Source organism: Eptesicus fuscus, chromosome 20 (genome assembly GCF_027574615.1).
Source record: "Eptesicus fuscus isolate TK198812 chromosome 20, DD_ASM_mEF_20220401, whole genome shotgun sequence".
In the NCBI taxonomy this organism is placed as follows: domain Eukaryota; kingdom Metazoa; phylum Chordata; class Mammalia; order Chiroptera; family Vespertilionidae; genus Eptesicus; species Eptesicus fuscus.
In genome coordinates this window covers 40,690,448-40,707,218 of record NC_072492.1, presented here as the reverse complement: position 1 = coordinate 40,707,218, position 16,771 = coordinate 40,690,448, and the positions used below count along the sequence as shown (strand labels likewise).

Sequence of the window (16,771 nt, the reverse complement as noted above, 5' to 3'; positions counted from 1 at the left end):
TTTCTCAGAGCTCCAGGGCGGCTGCCGCAGAACTCGTTGGGCGGCGGGCTCGGCAAGGCTCCGGTGTGCCCGGTGCCCGGCGGTGGGCTGGTCTGGTGTCGCTGCGTCGGCCCTTGGGTCTGCAACGGTGGCCAGTCGCTGAGCGTGCGCACCTGGCCACTTCGGGGCATTGAGATTCTTGAAGGACTCGGAGGTCAGCAAGCACGGAGTCTCCCACCCCATGTCTCCCAGGGGCTTGTCTGTCCGTGCTTGGCAGCGAGTGGAGCCGTCCCCTCAGCCGGAGACCGCCGGGGGAACTGCGCCGAGCACGTTCCTGGCCACCATTGTGTCGCCTGAGCCATAGTTCTTAAAGTGTGGACTTTGGGTCACCGGCATCAGCATCATCCTGCGTACCCCTCTCTTTTATTCTAGTTGTAGAGCATCTGCTCAGCCAGCCCCCCGGTCTTTCTGGCTGGTGTCTGCTCTGCTCTCCCGTCGTAGTCTCAATATTGTTGTGGTAGGCAACGATCAGGCTGCCGCCCTATGTCTCCATCTTGGTCCTCCTTTGTACAGTTAAGTCTTGATTGCTGTTGGTGTCACTGGGAGGAGTTGTCCTCCAGGCCAATTGGCCGTGAGGACCCTCTTTGTCCATATAGGAAGAGTTGCTGTGCAGGAGACATGTTTGTGGGCCGGGTCTTAATGCAGCAATGCCTTGGCGCTCACTGAGTCTGCCTCTAGAATGCCTCCCTTATGCAAGTGATTGAAATCTGGTGTCATCTCTCACCATCCACTAGATGCCCTCGTTTCTGGGTCTCCAATGCAGTGTGGGTCAGCCACTACCTGAGGCACTCAGCAGGAAAAAGCTTCTGCTCAGCTTGGCTGGGGCGGAGCTACAGGGTGGAGCCTACAACCTTGGCTTCCTGTCAGCCCCACCCTATGAGGCTCCTGTGTCTGTGTCCCTCTGTATTCCTTGCAAACACCTCTGAGAGAAACGCGCCCTGGAGTTTCGCCCACTGCCAAACAGTCCAGTCCCTCCCCTAATGAATCTGGACTCCCAGATTCTCGCCTGGAACTGGGTTTCAGTGTAGTTGGAACTAGGCCTCAGCGCAGTCTGGCGCCCCTGTCTCCTTCCCAGCAGGGCCATCCAGTGGCGCAGGCAAAAGTCCGTCCTCTGCGCACCTTCCAGTGCGCGCGTCTGGAGCCGCCGCTTCTCTGTGCCTCCGCCACCACAGCCCAAATTCATTCCCCCAGCGTGCGCCTGGCTTCCCAGGGTTTCGCCCGGAACTGGGGTTCAGTGCAGTCGGAACTGGGGTTCAGCACGGTCCTGAGCTTATGTCTCCTTCCCGCTAGGGCAGTTCAGTGGCGCAGGCAACAGTCCGTCCTTTGCGCCCCTTCCCGTGCGCGCCTCTGAAGCTCTGCCTTCCCCCGCTCCTCTGTGCCTGCGCCCCACAGCCCAGATTCATTCCCCCAGCCTGCGCCTGGCTTCCCAGGGTTTCGCCCGGAACTGGCGCTCAGTGCAGTCGGAGCCGGCGCTTAGCGCACTCTGGAGCCTTTATCTCCTTCCTGCCAGTGAACGCCGGCCAGGCCGTCAGCCGCCCCTTCCTCTCCGGCTCCATCCTCCCCGCAGGCGCGCGTGCTCGTGTCTCCGCCAGTTTCTCCATACCTCAGGCTTTTACGGCTCCCCCGATTGTCCCCGTGGCCTTCTCCTTCCCCCCAGCTGTGGGCATTTCAGTCCGCCAGCTCTCCTGTGGTTCTGGACGATGTCCGTTCTGACCTCTAGTTGTGCCTTTGAAATTGTTGTGCCCGGCTGCAGGTTAGGTGTTTCACCTATGCCGCCATCTTGGTTTCTCAAATGGTAACATTTTAATAAGTATTAGTGCCAGCTGGCATGGCTTAGTGGTTGACCATTGACCTATGAACCAGGAGGTCACGGTTCGATTCTTGGTTCCGGGCTGAATCCCCAGTAGGGGGTGTGCAAGGGGCAGCTGATCAATGATTCTCATCATTGATGTTTCTCTCTCTCCTTCTCCCTTCCTCTCTGATATCAATAAAATATATTATAATTTTAAAAAATAAGTAATAGTAATAAAAACAGAATAGTACTGGAGCATGAATAGATATATCAGTGAAATCAAATTGAAATTCCAGAAATAGACATGTTGGAATTTTACCACGTGATAAAGGTAACTTTCAAATTAAAGAGGGAAAGATGTATAGTGTGGTTTTTTAATGCATTTTTGGTTTTGTTTTTTAAAATATTTTTTATTGGTTTTTTACAGAGAGAAAGGGAGAGGGATAGAGAGTTAGAAACATCCATTAGCTGCCTCCTGCACACCCCCTACTGGGGATGTGCCCGCAACCAGGGTACATGCCCTTGATCGGAATTGAACCTGGGACCCTTCAGTCCGCAGGCCGATGCTCTATCCACTGAGCCAAACCAGTTAGGGCTTTAATGCATTTTTGAACTTTTTCATAAAAATTATCACACTGTATGGTATGAAGTTCTAGGACCTGATCTTTCCCTCAGCCCATGGCTTGTCTTTTTTTTTTTTTGTCTTTTGATTTTGTTTCCAGGGTCTTTTGTTGTATGAAAGTTTTATCCATCAGTGTAATAAAATTGATTCACTGTGTTCTTTCTGGTTTTTGCTTTTTGTGCCTTGTTCAAGAAATTCTTCTCTACATTAAAGCAAGAAAGATATTCTCCTGAATTTTTCCAAAGATGTACATGTTTGCTTTCACGTTTAGATATCTGATCAACCTAGCAGTTATTTTTATGTGTGGTTTGTTATGGGGATCTAATTTTTTGGTATATGTATAGCAACACCATATAAGCCCTTCCTCTTCCCCGGCTTGTATTGTCGCGCTGTCACACACCAAGGTTCGTATGTGCAGGAGTCTGAATCTGGGCTTTGTTAGGTTGCACTGGTCTGTTTATCGCTGGGCTAATTCCATATGTTTTTTTAAAAAAATATTCTTATTAATTTCAGAGAGGAAGGGAGAGAGAGATAGAAACATCAATGATGAGAGAGAATCATTGATCAGCTGCCTCCTGCACACCCCACACTGGGAATGGAGCCCGCAACCCAGGAATGTACCCTGGCTGGGAATTGAACTGTGACCTCCTGGTTCATAGGTCGACACTCAACCACTGAGCCCCACTGGCCAAGCTAAGTGTACACTTTTATAATACATCATCTGTATATTGTATGTTCACCACCTAAAGTCATGTCTTCTTCCATTTCCATTTATTTGAACCCCTATCCCTCTGGTAACCAACATACTATTGTCTATGAATTTTTGCTTGTCTTGTTTGTTCATTTATTCCTTTCATTTTTATATCCCACAAATGAGTGATATCACAAAGGGTTCTCGACTTTTTTGTCTGATTTATTTTGCTTAGCATGATACTCTCAAGATCCATCCATGTTCTCACAAATGGCGGTGTTTCATCTTTGCTTATGGCTGACTAGTATTCCATTGTATATGACTACCACATCTTCTTTATCCACTCATCTAGAGAAGGACACCTGGATTGTTGTCTTGTCTTGGCTAACCATGAAGGAAGTCCATGTCTCTGAGACACGGACTCCCCTTTAGCTCAGTGCTTCAGTAAACATAGGGATACATAAATATATTTATTTTCTAACCCAACAAGCAAACCCTTCTTAAGCACCTACTGAGGCATGAGGCCCACGAACACTGAGAGGTTGTGGCATAAAAACCCCACCAGAACAATGCACGTTAAGACAGTGAGGCTTCCCAAAAGACAGTGCTCTGACATCCACCTTTTCTTGACCAGAGAGGAAGCTCAGAGACCTGGTGACCATTGCCACCAAAACGTTCCTCCGTCCCCACAAGCTCATGACCATGCTCCAGAGTCTTCGTGAGTACTATCCAGACTTGACCGTGATCGTGGCTGATGACAGCAAGGAACCTTTGAAAATTAATGACAGCCATGTGGAGTACTACATCATGCCCTTTGGGAAGGTATATTCCTCCCTCCCAGATGGGAGACACCTGGGTCCTGGGACAAGAGGGCCCCAGAGTCAGGTTCTGCCCTGGGTGGGGCTGCTTCAGTGGCCTTCCCGAGGAAGCAGGGTCCTGGAGTGGGAAAGGGCAGGACTCTCCTCTGAGTCCCCTTGCTGACGCCACATTCACAGAGAAGTCAGGCCACTCTCACTTTGCTGTATTAATGGGGTGATAATCTGCCTTTCCTCACACTTGGCGTGGAAGTTGATTGAGGTCCTTCTGAGTGATTTGAGGTGTCTGACATCCCAAGGATTCCTGACATGCAGATCCAACTGGAATCATCTCTGATTCCAGCCAAGCTGGAGCAGCTATCTCTCTGTCTGTCTCTCCCCCACACAGCTTCCTCCAAGGACACACAGAATGTAATAGGTACTATACATACCAGAGTGTATGCTGGGTCGTGCTCTGCCCTTTTGACTTGGTGTTAAGTGCTTTCTGCTCCCACCAAACATCTTCCAGGCAATATAAGGGGAAATGGAAGGAGAGCCACAGAGACTCGGTCGGATGGGAAACCTATCCATATTGGCCACAGGGCCAAGGAAGGGCATTCTGGCCTTTCAATCTTTGATCCAGAAAGTCACTGTCCTTCTTCAGGTGTCTCTGAGACGTGGACTCCCTTTAGCCCAGGGCTTCTCGATCTCAGCTGTATATTGGAGTCACCCTCACAAATTCTGACTTAAATTCGTCTGGGGTGCAGCCTGGCTATTGGGAATTGAGAAAGTGCCCCAAGTGGTTATTCTAATGGCAACCACTGATCTAACCTCATTCCACCTACAGGGTTGGTTTGCTGGCAGGAACCTCGCCATATCTCAGGTCACCACCAAATATGTTCTCTGGGTGGACGATGACTTTCTCTTCACCAACAAGACCAAGATTGAGAAGCTGGTGGATGTTCTGGAGAAAACAGAACTGGATGTGGTAAGGGATAGTTGCCAGTTTTATCCCAGTTGCAATCCGTAGAAACAATCAAGAGAAGGAAGGAGAGGAGAAGAGAAGAGAGAAAAAAAATATGTGAGGGAAGAAGGGAGGGAAAAAAAGAAAGCAAGAAAGAGGAGAGAAGAGGGAAGGAAGGTGAGGGAGAGGGGCTGATGCAGGAGATGAATAGCCTGGGTTCAGGGTGTCACACCAGGACTCAGGAGGTGTGCTTGAATTTTGTTTCTGCCTCCATACTTACTTTTAAAAAAATGCATTTTTATTGATTTTCTTTTTTAGAGAGAGAGGAAGGGAGAGGGATAGAGAGATAGAAACATTGATGAGAGAGGAACATCATTGATCAGCTGCCTCCTGCACACCCTCCACTGGGGATGTGCCTGCAACCAAGGTACATGCCCTCGACTGAAATCGAACCTGGGACCCTTCCGTCCGCAGGCCAACACTCTATCCACTGAGCCAAACCAGCCAGGGCTGAAGGACATTTTTAAACAGAAGAAAATAATAAAAACATCAAAAGTCAATTCACATATAAAAAAGGGAAGAAAAAGGTGCTTATCGGTAACAATATGTATTGTATTCTTGAAATTTGGGAAGAGGATAGATCTTAAATCTTCACACCACACACAATGGTGCTTAGGTTAAGGCAACTGATATGTTAATGAGCTGGATTGTGGTGATCTTTTCACAATGTAAACATATATCAAAACATCAAGCTGTATACCTTAAACATATACAATTTTAATATGTCAACTATATCTCAACGAAACTATCCAAAAAAAAAAAAAAAAGAAAGAAAAAATGGTCATGACATGGTGACCAGAGTTAACTCTTACTCCAGATGGACAATCCCCAAACCATCCAAGAAATCTCTTGGTTACTTTTCCAGAGACGGAATCACAATAGCATAAATGAGATCGAAGCTGTAGGTCCCACTCATGTCAAAATCCAAGCTGGCACTTCCAAGGTCATCCTGGACCCGTTTCCTTCCCTACTTGCTCCGTCATCCTTGTGGTCCTCAGTGGCAAGGCCAGAGGAAAAGGGGGAGGGGGAAGTGGAGGACCATCTGTCTAAATCATTGCCCTCCAGCCAGGACTTAGCCACATGGTCAGACGTTGCCAGGGAAATGGGGACATTTCTTCTTTAGCTGGATGGTGAACTGTATCTTAATTTAACCCGCTTCCAAGTCCGAGCGTTCGTTTACTAAAAGGGAGAAGGAAAGCACAGGTGATGGGGGATGTTAGCAGGCTTTCCCATGCCATCCTGGATGATGGGTCAGGAGTAGATGTTCTGGCTTGTCCTGTTTGGCTTGGGCTCAGACATAGAAATGCACATGCCTCCCATGAGCGCATGGACAGCTGCTCAGCGAATTGAGTGGGGAGCAGAGAATGGGAGGAAGACAGCTTGAGACAAACTGGGGGGAAAGCTGCAAGAAGCCTGGCAGGGGAGACTCCACACAGAGACCACCGTGTGTGCAGGCTCTCTTGGCTGCACCCAAATACTGCGCCTCCTAATGGAAGGGAGTGAGTTAGCTTCTTCTGCAAAGGGTGAGCTTGCCGTATGGTGAGCAGAGCAGAGAACTTGTTTGCCCTTTTGGCTTGGTGTTAAGTGCTTTCTGCTCCCACCAAAGAGATTTTCTGGGGTGAGTAGGAATGAAGGATCAAAGGACCCTGCAGCCCTGACCGGTTTGGCTCAGTGGATAGAGCATCGGCCTGCGGACTGAAGGGTCCCAGGTTCGATTCCGGTCAAGGGCATGTACCTTGGTTGTAGGCACATCCCCAGTGGGGGGGGGGGGGTGTGCAGGAGGCAGCTGATGGATGTTTCTCTCTTGTCGATGTTTCTAACTTTCTGTCCCTCTCCCTTCCTCTCTGTAAAAAGTCAATAAAATATATATATATATATTTTAAAAAAGGACCCTGCAATATATGCTGAAGGCTATTGCAAGAAGAGTAACGGAGGGACAGCGTGAAGGGTAGACAGAGAAAGGGTGTGATTCTTGTGGAGGTTCAATCCAGTAAGGCTTTCCGGCAGAGGCAACATGGACATTGAGTCTATGTTCTCTCATGTGGATTTCTCTGCCCGCGGGCCAGGTAGGCGGCAGTGTGCTTGGAAACGTGTTCCAGTTTAAGCTGTTGCTGGAGCAGAGTGAGAATGGGGACTGTATTCATCGGCGGTCAGGATCTTTCCAGCCCCTGGACGGCTTCCCCAACTGCGTGGTGACCAGCGGCGTTGTCAACTTCTTCCTGGCCCACACAGAACGGCTGCTGAGAGTTGGCTTCGACCCCCGTCTGCAGCGAGTGGCTCATTCAGGTGGGGAGGCTGACGGGGGCGGCTGGAGCTGGCCTATGAACTGACCCTAGACGTTTGTTCTTTCAAGGGCATGCTCCACTGATCACGGTCCCTCACCCGGCAACGGTGGGTTTCCTTTCCCTTCCCCCGCAAATGAAGGAGCTCATGGTCTCTCTTGCCTTCCTCTTCACCCTCTCTTTGACTTCTTGCCTCCTGCTGATGAGAAACCCTCTCCATCCTTTCCCCACAGCTCTGTCCCCTCCCTTCTCCCCACCCGGCTTCCCATTCTCATTTTCCAGAAGTCCTTTCCTATTTAACTGCAACTGGTTAATGGCCCCCTCTCTTTTCTCTCTTATCCCCTCCGTCCAGGAGTCCACAGTTCTGTCCAGCTAGAAAGCCAGTCTGTGTTTCTCTGCCTCTCTACGCGTATCTCTGTCTGAGAAATGGCCTTATTTATTGCCTTCCAAATCAGCTGGGGCAGGTGGCTTTGCTTGGGGCTGAACCTCCGCAGGGGTATCTCCTCCCCCTGACTCTCCTTCCAGACCTGGAATATGGTCCTGGATCTCTGGCCCAATCTCACATTTCTTTCCGTGCTCTTCCTCTCTCGGCAGAGTTCTTTATTGATGGGCTCGGCAGCCTGTTCGTGGGTTCATGCCCAGACGTGATTATAAGTCACCAGTCCCGTTCTCCAGAGGCGGACCTGGAGCTGGCTGCCCTGGAGAAGACCTACAGCAAATACCGGACCAACACCAATGCCCAGATCCAGTTCAAGCTGGCTCTCCACTACTTCAAGAACCATCTCCAATGCTCCACATAAAGGTGCCCCGGCATCGGAAAAGCACTAGGTTGACTGGTTGTGGGTATCTGCAACAGTGGAACCGGTGGTCAGGCTACCAAAAAATGGACTCCTAAGAAAGATGAAGATTACAATAAACCATATAGTGTGTTTGGCAAATGGGATGGGTTCAGTTACTGGAAAGACCAATCAAAGGCTAGAGGTCATTAGAAATGGACCAATCACTGATGAGGGCAATGAAGACCATATTAATAATGATTATTTATTTGTATGATGCTTTACTGTTCATGAAGCATTTGCACGTTCTTGAGTGTTACTTGGTGGCAATGTTGTAGGCGGGTCTTTTTGCTCACAGTCAGAAGCATCATCTCCAGCATCATTGTCATCCACAAATGTTTATCTGGTTCTGCCTTGTGGACTCAGACAGCGTGAATAACCCACGGTCCTTGTCTTGAGGCGGTTCAGTTCAGTCCACTGGCATCATTGGGCAGCCAGGGTCAGAGGACCAGAGGAGGGAGAAGTCACCCTGGCCTAGGCAGCTGTGGAAGGTTCTGTGGAGTTAGCTTATCTGGAGCCTGGAAGATGGATGGGATTCAGGCAGTTGGAGGGAGAGGGGAGAGCATAGGGTAGTCCGCTGTCTGTCAGAACAAAAGTGTTCCTGGCATCAGACTTGCTACCATAAAGACACATTCCAGAACGCCAGGGATTGAACTTGGACCCCCACGCTAAGGTGCCATGATAAACAGTATAAGTGTGGTGGCAAGCCACTGCATTCCAGGGACTTGAGACCAGTTGCTGACTCTTCAAGACCCATGTCATCCACAGAATGGAGCATCACCTGTTGTTGAGGAGAGCTCTCTGTCATCTTTTGAGTCAGCAGATTCTACAACTGAGCTAGCCCTGCCCTTATGGCCGAGAGTAACTGAGGATCTCTGAAGATGTGTCTGTGAGATATTAATAAAATTTAATGAAAAATATTTTAGTGGTCAAATAATTTTCAAAAAAAAATTGCAAGTCACATTAGTATAGTAAAGGCTCTGAGAAGTTCTGTAGTAAAGGAATTGGTTTAAGTTTAATTCAGTATTTCTCAGATATGGATGTAGACTGGCAATCATTTTTTATTCTCCCAAATTGGAAGTGAACACACCTACCTCATTCCATTGTTGTCATAAAGATCTTACTGCAAAAACTTTTCCAGCTTTAACTAATATGCACAATCACTTTGTATAATAGTACATGCATTTTATGTACAACTAGAGGCCCAGTGTACGAAATTCATGTACTCGGTCGGGGGGGGGGGGGTCCCTCAGCCAGGCCTGCGCCCTCTCGCAGTCTGGGAGCCCTCGGGAGATGTCCGACTGCTGGCTTAGGCCCGCTCCCCCCATTCCAGCCTACAAAAAAGACCAGTCTACAAAAAAGCCATCAGTCAGACATCTTTAGCACTGCCACCGAGGTGGGAGAGGCTCCTGCCACTGCCACTGCGCTTGCCAGCCGTGAGCCCGGCTGAGGGCTTCTGGCTGAGCAGCGCTCCCCTTGTGGGAGCACACTGACCACCAGGGGGCAGCTTCTGCGTTGAGTGTCTGCCCCCTGGTGGTCAGTGCGCATCATAGCTACCGGTTGTTCTGCTGTTCGGTCAATTTGCATATTAAGCCTTTTATCCTATAGGATAATGTTAGATATGACAAAGGTCTCAAGGTCTGAGCAGTTCTTACTAAGTGCAATTCTTGCTAAATGTTAAAATGTAGCATGGTATTTTGCAGATGCAGCTGTAACCCCATGAGCTTGACCCAAATCCAACCAGATAGGTTTAGCCAACTGCACAGAAGAAATCAACATTAATATTAACCAGATAGTGTATATAAGCAATGGCTAAGCCTCTCTCCTGGGTGACAGAGCTTTGGATATGAATCCCATCTCCAGAACTACCTAACGACAATTACATCTCTTTCTTGACCAGAACACCTCAAGTGGCGAACCCCTTGAGTTGGGTAGCATTCACAAGTCTGGGGATGGCCACAGGAGTTAAGACTCACTAGCTATTATCCGTCAGATTTTTAAAGAAACTGAATTGCCAATGAGACCTCAAAAGCTTACAGGGTTTCTGCTATTTCCAGTCAATTTCAGATATCTTGTCTAGACACAGTCTTTGAGATTGGGAAATCCATCCTGGTGACCGCAGGCCTCTGCCTGTTCTCTGGCACTCGGTTAAACTGCCTCTGCCTTGAGGCTATTCAAAATTGGCGTCTAAAGTACAGAAAGACCATCTGTAGTCCATTCTTTGCCCCCACGTTTTTCCTCATCGTGGGCAGAAAGTGCTTTTCTTTTTTAGAAAATGTTTAAAGCTTTGCAATGTTGTAGGCTGGTCTTTTTGCTCAAACTGATCTCTGGCTAAGTCTCCTGTCTCTGCTGGTGCTTTCTCTTGGGGTAGAGAATTCAGCTTTCCCAGCCCTGCAAGGCTCCAAATGATAGGACTTCCAGTAAATTCAGACTGAAAACCACTCTCAGCAAGATCATATTCTACCTGCTTTTAAATCCTATCTAATAAAGAGGGAATATGCTAATTGACCATCACTCGGTCACAAAGATGGCTGCACCCACAGCTGAGGCCAAGTTCCCACAAGGAGCCTTAACGAGCAATCAACAGGGACCTGAGGCTACGCCCTCCCCCACCCTCATGGGGCTTGACAGGGGACCTGAGGCCATTCCCCCCTGCTCGGTGGGGCTTGACCGGGGACCTCAGGCCGCTCCCCCTGCCCCAGTGCCAGGCCAGGGGACCTGAGGCTATGCCCCCTGCCTGGCTGGGCTTGACGGGGGACCTCAAGGTGCGCTTCCCGTCCTGGTGCTGGGCTAGGGGACCTCAGGCCGCGCCCTCCACCAGGTGGGGCTTGACAGGGGACTTCAGGCCACGCACCCTACCCCAGCACCAGTCCGGGGGACCTCAGACCGCACACCCACCCGGCGGGGCTTGACCGGGGACCTCAGGCCGCGCCCCCCGCCCCAGCACTAGGCCAGGGGACCTGAGGCTGCACCCCCCTGCCTGGCTGGGCTTGACAGGGGACATCAGGCCGTGCCCCCCACCCAGGAGGCTTGACAGGGGACCTCAAGGTGCACCCCCAGTGCTGGGTCGGGGGAACTCAGGCCGCACCCCTGCCCAGCGGGGCTTGACGGGAGACCTCAGGCCATGCCCCCCACCCAGTGGGGCTTGACAGGGGATCTCAGGCTGTGTCCCCCACCTGGTGGGGCTTGATGGAGGACCTCAAGGCATGCTCCCTGCCCCGGTCTGGGCTGGGGGACCTCAGGCCATGCCCCCCATCCTGGCGCCGGACCAGGGGACCTGAGGCTACGCCCCCTGTCCGGCAGGGCTTGACAAGGGTGGGACTGGCCGGGTCTGGATCTAGCCCAATTGGATGGGGGGTGGCGGGGCGGCCGGGTCTGGGTCTCACGCGATTTTGAGGTGCATGTGGGTGGGTGAGGACTGGACTCTGGGTCCCATGGTGTGCCCCAGACTCTGACAGGAGGTAGGTTTTCATATACATTTTACTAATTTTCTTTCATTTCTGACACTTCTATTATAGAGAAAGGGCAAATAGCAATATTTAATTATTTTCTCTAATTAATCCCCTTTTAATGGGCACGAATTTCATGCACCGGGTCACTAGTATATATATATATATATATATATATATATATATTTCATTAAATGATGAGAGAGAATCATGGATCAATCGGCTGCCTCCTGCACGCCCCCCACTGGGTATCGTCCCACAACCTGGGCATGTGCCCTTGGCCGGAATCAAACCTGGGACCCCTCAGTCCACAGGCTGACACTTTATCTACTGAGCCAAACCAGCCAGGCTATGGTTATTTTTAAATCTTCTTTGTACTTTACTGTATTTTCTACATTTCCCATCATAAATGTTTTATCTTTATAATCTGAAAATATAAAATAATTCATTTTTAAAAAGGAAGTGAAAACACTCAAGAAAAAGATAAAATGTGGATGCTGCTTTTTAAAAAGTAAGTGGCCAGATTTCCCCATCAGATTTTCCTGGGAAATGCCAGAGCTCCCAAGGCAACGTGGGGATTTGTGGCAGATATCACCCAACCTGGGTGGTGAGGGTGCTGAGCACGGCAGATTCTACCCCAGCTCCCTGTGAGTGGCCTCTGCATGGATAAAGGAGATCGATTAACCTAGCCTTGATAGTGAATATGAATATTTTTTATGTTAACTACTGTACTCAAAGCATCATTGTACCTGTTACTCCATTCATTATCCATTTATTCAGGCCCACAAAAAATTTGGGAGAATATCTTAAAAGTCTCATATCTTGGACTTTAGCCTTCTTCTTCTTTTTTTTTTTTTTTAAATATATTTTATTGATTTTTTTACAGAGAGGAAGGGAGAGGGATAGAGAGTTAGGAACATCGATGGGAGAGAAACATCGATCAGCTGCCTCCTGCACACCTCCTACTGGGGATGTGCCCGCAACCAAGGTACATGCCCTTGACCAGAATCGAACCTTGGACCTTTCAGTCCACAGGCCGACGCTCTATCTACTGAGCCAAACCAGTTAGGGCTAGCCTTCTTTTCTTAACCCCTGGCCTCACTGTACTTTCTGGGGTGCACTCTACCAAAGTTCAGCCCTCAGATTGAACCCCTCCTCAGGCTAACCCCACCTGGGGCAGAGCCCTGACTCCCCCAAAGACATCTTAGGGATGGCGTGCACCGTGGATTTATGTTTGAAGAAACTAGTTATGCTGGGACAAGGGGATTACATATGATCTCTGTTTTCTCTGATCTCTGAACACAAAACTGGAAAGTTGTTTCTTTCTCCTAAGTTCTCCTGGGCCCTCTATAGGGGTTTAGTGAAGTGTTTGGTAAGGTGCTAGTCACATTCAGCGAGCAGTAAGTCCTGGGCCCTGTCCCCAAAAGCGTTCCCCGCCTAGCCAAGGAGGGGCGGAAAGATGGTAGAGACTGAACCATAGAACACAATTACCTGTAATTCCAGCGAGTAATGGCGGAAGCTGTAAGGGAGAGGATCCTTTATGCACTTGAGGAATGCATGAGTAGAGGGGTTTCAGCAGGGTCTCATTTTTTTTTTTAATATTTTATTGATTTTTTTACAGAGAGGAAGAGAGAGGAATAGAGAGTTAGAAACATCGATGAGAGAGAAACATCGATCAGCTGCCTCTTGCACACCCCCCATTGGGGATGTGCCCGCAACCAAGGTACATGCCCTTGACCGGAATTGAACCCAGGACCCTTGAGTCTGCAGGCCGACGCTCTATCCACTGAGCCAAACCGGTTTCGGCAGCAGGGTCTCATTTGGTAAGATTTTTCTGAGGCAGAGAAAGAAGGAGGTGGGAACTGCAAAAGAACTAGGGAATGAGAGTCGGGAGAAGTGGGAAGAGGAAGCCACTCCTTTATCCTTGTACTAGACAGAAGGAACTCTCTCTCATACACTTTCAAAGGCTGTAATCGTCACCCTTTAGGATTTCTTTTGAAATTTTAATTGCAATACCCTCACAGAAGTCCTGTGAGAAGGAAATAGATGGGAAAGCTGAGGCCCAGGGACACTAAAGTCATTTGACATTAAATCAATTCCACATGAAGTCACTCCAGCCTTAATAGAGTGTGCCGAACCGGCACAGCCAAGGGTTCAGTGAGCCTGAGGGAGGGTCGGTGAAGGATGAAGAAAAAGATAGACAAGAGAATAAGCTGGGTCTAGGTGGATCTTCTGTGCCTGGCTGAGGCCACAGAACAGATCCAGACTGCAAGCTGATGCTTTATTTTATAGTCAGAGGTAAACAAGGTAATTTACAATGTTCTTGTAAGTTTTACTTGTTTTGGCAGCACTTGCTGCCCCTCCCACAGCCCATTAGCTACCCAGGAAAGATCTAGGGAGCAGTCACAAGATCAAGCTTAATTATGCTTAGTGGGCTGTGCTCTCCAAGCTGGGACTTGTTTTCGACTTTGCCAGTAGGTCAGTCCGAGGCTTAGCCCTATAACCGCTCCCTACAATAGAGGGACCCCTTTATCTCACCAAACGAGCTCCAGGGGAGTTTGGTTCTGTCCTCAAAATGGAAAACTGTTAATGTTTCTCTTGACAATAGTCAAGCGTTAGAACAATTTTTTCAAGCAGTACAGAAAAACAAGGCCCTCAAAAATTTACTCCCCTGAGATAACTCATCAACAAGCCTTTTCCAATCTGGGCTAAAAAGGTCCTTGACTGTATGAAGCAGAAACAGACTCTGCGCACCTGAAGCAGAGAAGGGGCTCGTTGGAAAGCGGCCAGGTAATTTACAAGGGAAAGCAGTCAGGAAAGTGGGCAAGAACGAAGGGGAACCAGGCAACCAGGGACCCAGCCAAGGTCAGGGCCCTAGACAGTCTGGTTAGGACGCCTCTTCTGCTGCCGGTGGACATGGACTGGCTGCCATCGCTGGTCCTGTGACCCTGGGTATCACTGCCTCCACTGGTTTCAGGACAAGTTATAAAGCATCCCTGCTTCTGGGAATCTAAGTCCAGCTGGCCAGCTAAGGACACGCACTTTCACTCTGGCTACCAGAAGCCTGGAGAATACACCTGTCTTGGGGGACAGCCCTGGTGTCACCCAGACCCACAATGTTGGATCCCCCAAGAAAGGGAGTCAGTCAGAGGTCACAGAGCAAATACATGGCAACTGTTTATGACACAGGTACACAGCTTTTCTGTTTGTATACATGAGGTTTTATTATATTCGTGCACCACTGGGTTCCCTTGGCCTGGCCTGCGGGATCAGGCTGAAACCAGCTCTCCGACATCCCCTAAGGGGTCCTGGATTGCGAGAGGGCGCAGGACAGCCTAAAGGACCCCACTGGTGCACGATCAGGGCCAGGGAGGAATGCAGGAGGTTAACTCCCATGACAGAGAAAAGATGCAGAATAGCCAACTGGGGAGGGCCCATCTGGCTCAGTCCTGATCAGCCGGAGCCCAGCAGCAAGCTAACTTACCGGTCAAAATGTCTGCCTCCTGGTGGTCAGTGTACATCATAGCAAGTGGTTGAGCGGCCTTAGCATATCATTAGCATATTATGCTTTGATTGGTTGAACGGATGACCGGACAATTGGACACTTAACATATTAGGCTTTTATTATATAGGATACTAATTGGTAAGTAGGTTTGTTTTTGTTTGGTTTGTTTAGGCCTGCGTCTTTTTTCATGCTACTACAATAACTTATGCCTTAAATTCCTGCACAGTATTTATTGTATTGATAGTCAATATTTATTTAATCAATTTTCACTCAAAGGACATTACGTTTCTCTTCTTTACTGTTATAAACAACACAGCTGAGACCATCCTGCACACTTGGCACTTGTCCCAGGAGCTCCTTGGATAAAGTTCCAAAAGGAAAACTGCTGGATCAAACAGCATATAAAATTTTATCTGTCGCCCGATTGGCCTGAAGCAACAGTACCCAGTTATGCTCTTCGTAAAACTTGGTTTCAAAAGTCCGAGCCCTAACCGGTTTGGCTCAGTGGATAGAGCGTCGGCCTGTGGACTGAAGGTCCCGGGTTCGGTTCCGGTCAAGGGCATGTACCTTGGTTGCGAACACATCCCCAGTAGGGGATGTGCAGGAAGCAGCTGATTGATGTTTCTCTCTCATCCATGTTTCTAACTCTCTATCCCTCTCCCTTCCTCTCTTTAAAAAATCAATAAAATGTTTTAAAAAAAAAAAAAAAAAGTCCAAAAGGGACTGTCTCTTTCACCGACCTGATGGTATCCTGCAGGTTAAAAGCAAACACCTACCAAGGACCTTTACAAGCTAAACCCGGAACTGGAAGTGAAACCTTCCGAGCAGAACTCAGCTGGGTCCAGCCGCATGGAACGCCGGGCGTCAGTTGGGGTGCACTCCCAGCTCAAAAATTCGCGCCTGGCGCGCTCGGGTCTGGAACTGGGGTCCCCTCACGCGCCAGCCGGCTCCCCTCCGCGCTCAGCCAAAACAGTCCCTTCGAGACGCACGTGTGTAAACTCATAAATAAAGCAAACGAGGAGGAAGCCCGGGAGGCGGGCGCGGAGCTTCCTGCTGGGGAGCTGGGAGCAGGAGCCGCCCGCCCGGCCTCCAGCCCCGCCCCGCATCCAGCCCCCCCGCCCCGGGAGCGCCCCCGCCGGCTCCCCGCCCTCCCGGCTTCCCCGGACGCCGGCCAGGACCCCGAGGACAGCAGGAGGCGTGGCGGCTACACAGGACACCCCGGGGACCGGGAACGGCGGGGACTCCGAAGCCCCCGCTGCTTCGCTCCCACTCGCCCCTGCGACCTCGGGCCCAGCGCCCACGGCCAGGTGAACCCGACATTAGTCGCTGTTCTGGGGAGACTAGTCGGCCCCCAGTTATATGGTTTGAGAAGACTCATGGCCGCCTAGAGCAGCCAGCGGGTCCCATGGTGTAATGGTTAGCACTCTGGACTTTGAATCCAGCGATCCGAGTTCAAATCTCGGTGGGACCTCACGGAATCTTTTGGTTCCCCAGCTCCCGTTTTGGGGGGCTGCTGGCGGCCACGGCCACCTCAGGCTGCGCCGTGCTCCAGTGACCTGCCCGGCCTCAGTTTAGGGTCCCTCCCCTTCTCGCAAGATGTTTTCTTTTTCTGAGCTCGCCTAAGGGTCCCAGTGCGCATGCGTAAGAGTCGGGGCGGAAAAGCCAGCGTCTGTCCCTGGGAGACCGGCACCCGGTTCCTTTACCCGGGAGGGGACGGCCCGAGGGGCCTGACCGACC

At 50.0% G+C, this 16,771-nt stretch overlaps 1 protein-coding gene and 1 non-coding gene across 2 annotated transcripts in view; both read left to right on the top strand.

Annotated features, from left to right (window-relative positions):
- Positions 1–8,149, top strand: part of B4GALNT2 (beta-1,4-N-acetyl-galactosaminyltransferase 2) — a 32,273-nt gene extending 24,124 nt beyond the window's left edge. The window contains exons 8-11 of the mRNA XM_008153852.3: positions 3,779–3,966; positions 4,786–4,926; positions 7,029–7,248; positions 7,839–8,149. Of these exons, the coding sequence (XP_008152074.3) occupies positions 3,779–3,966; positions 4,786–4,926; positions 7,029–7,248; positions 7,839–8,044 (755 nt within the window). The 3' untranslated portion in view covers positions 8,045–8,149. The remainder of the gene's footprint in view (positions 1–3,778; positions 3,967–4,785; positions 4,927–7,028; positions 7,249–7,838) is intronic.
- An 8,284-nt stretch (positions 8,150–16,433) lies between these two features.
- TRNAQ-UUG (transfer RNA glutamine (anticodon UUG)) lies at positions 16,434–16,505 on the top strand. Its single transcript has one exon. It is a non-coding gene; the product is annotated as a tRNA-Gln (tRNA).
- The last annotated feature ends 266 nt before the right edge of the window (positions 16,506–16,771 follow it).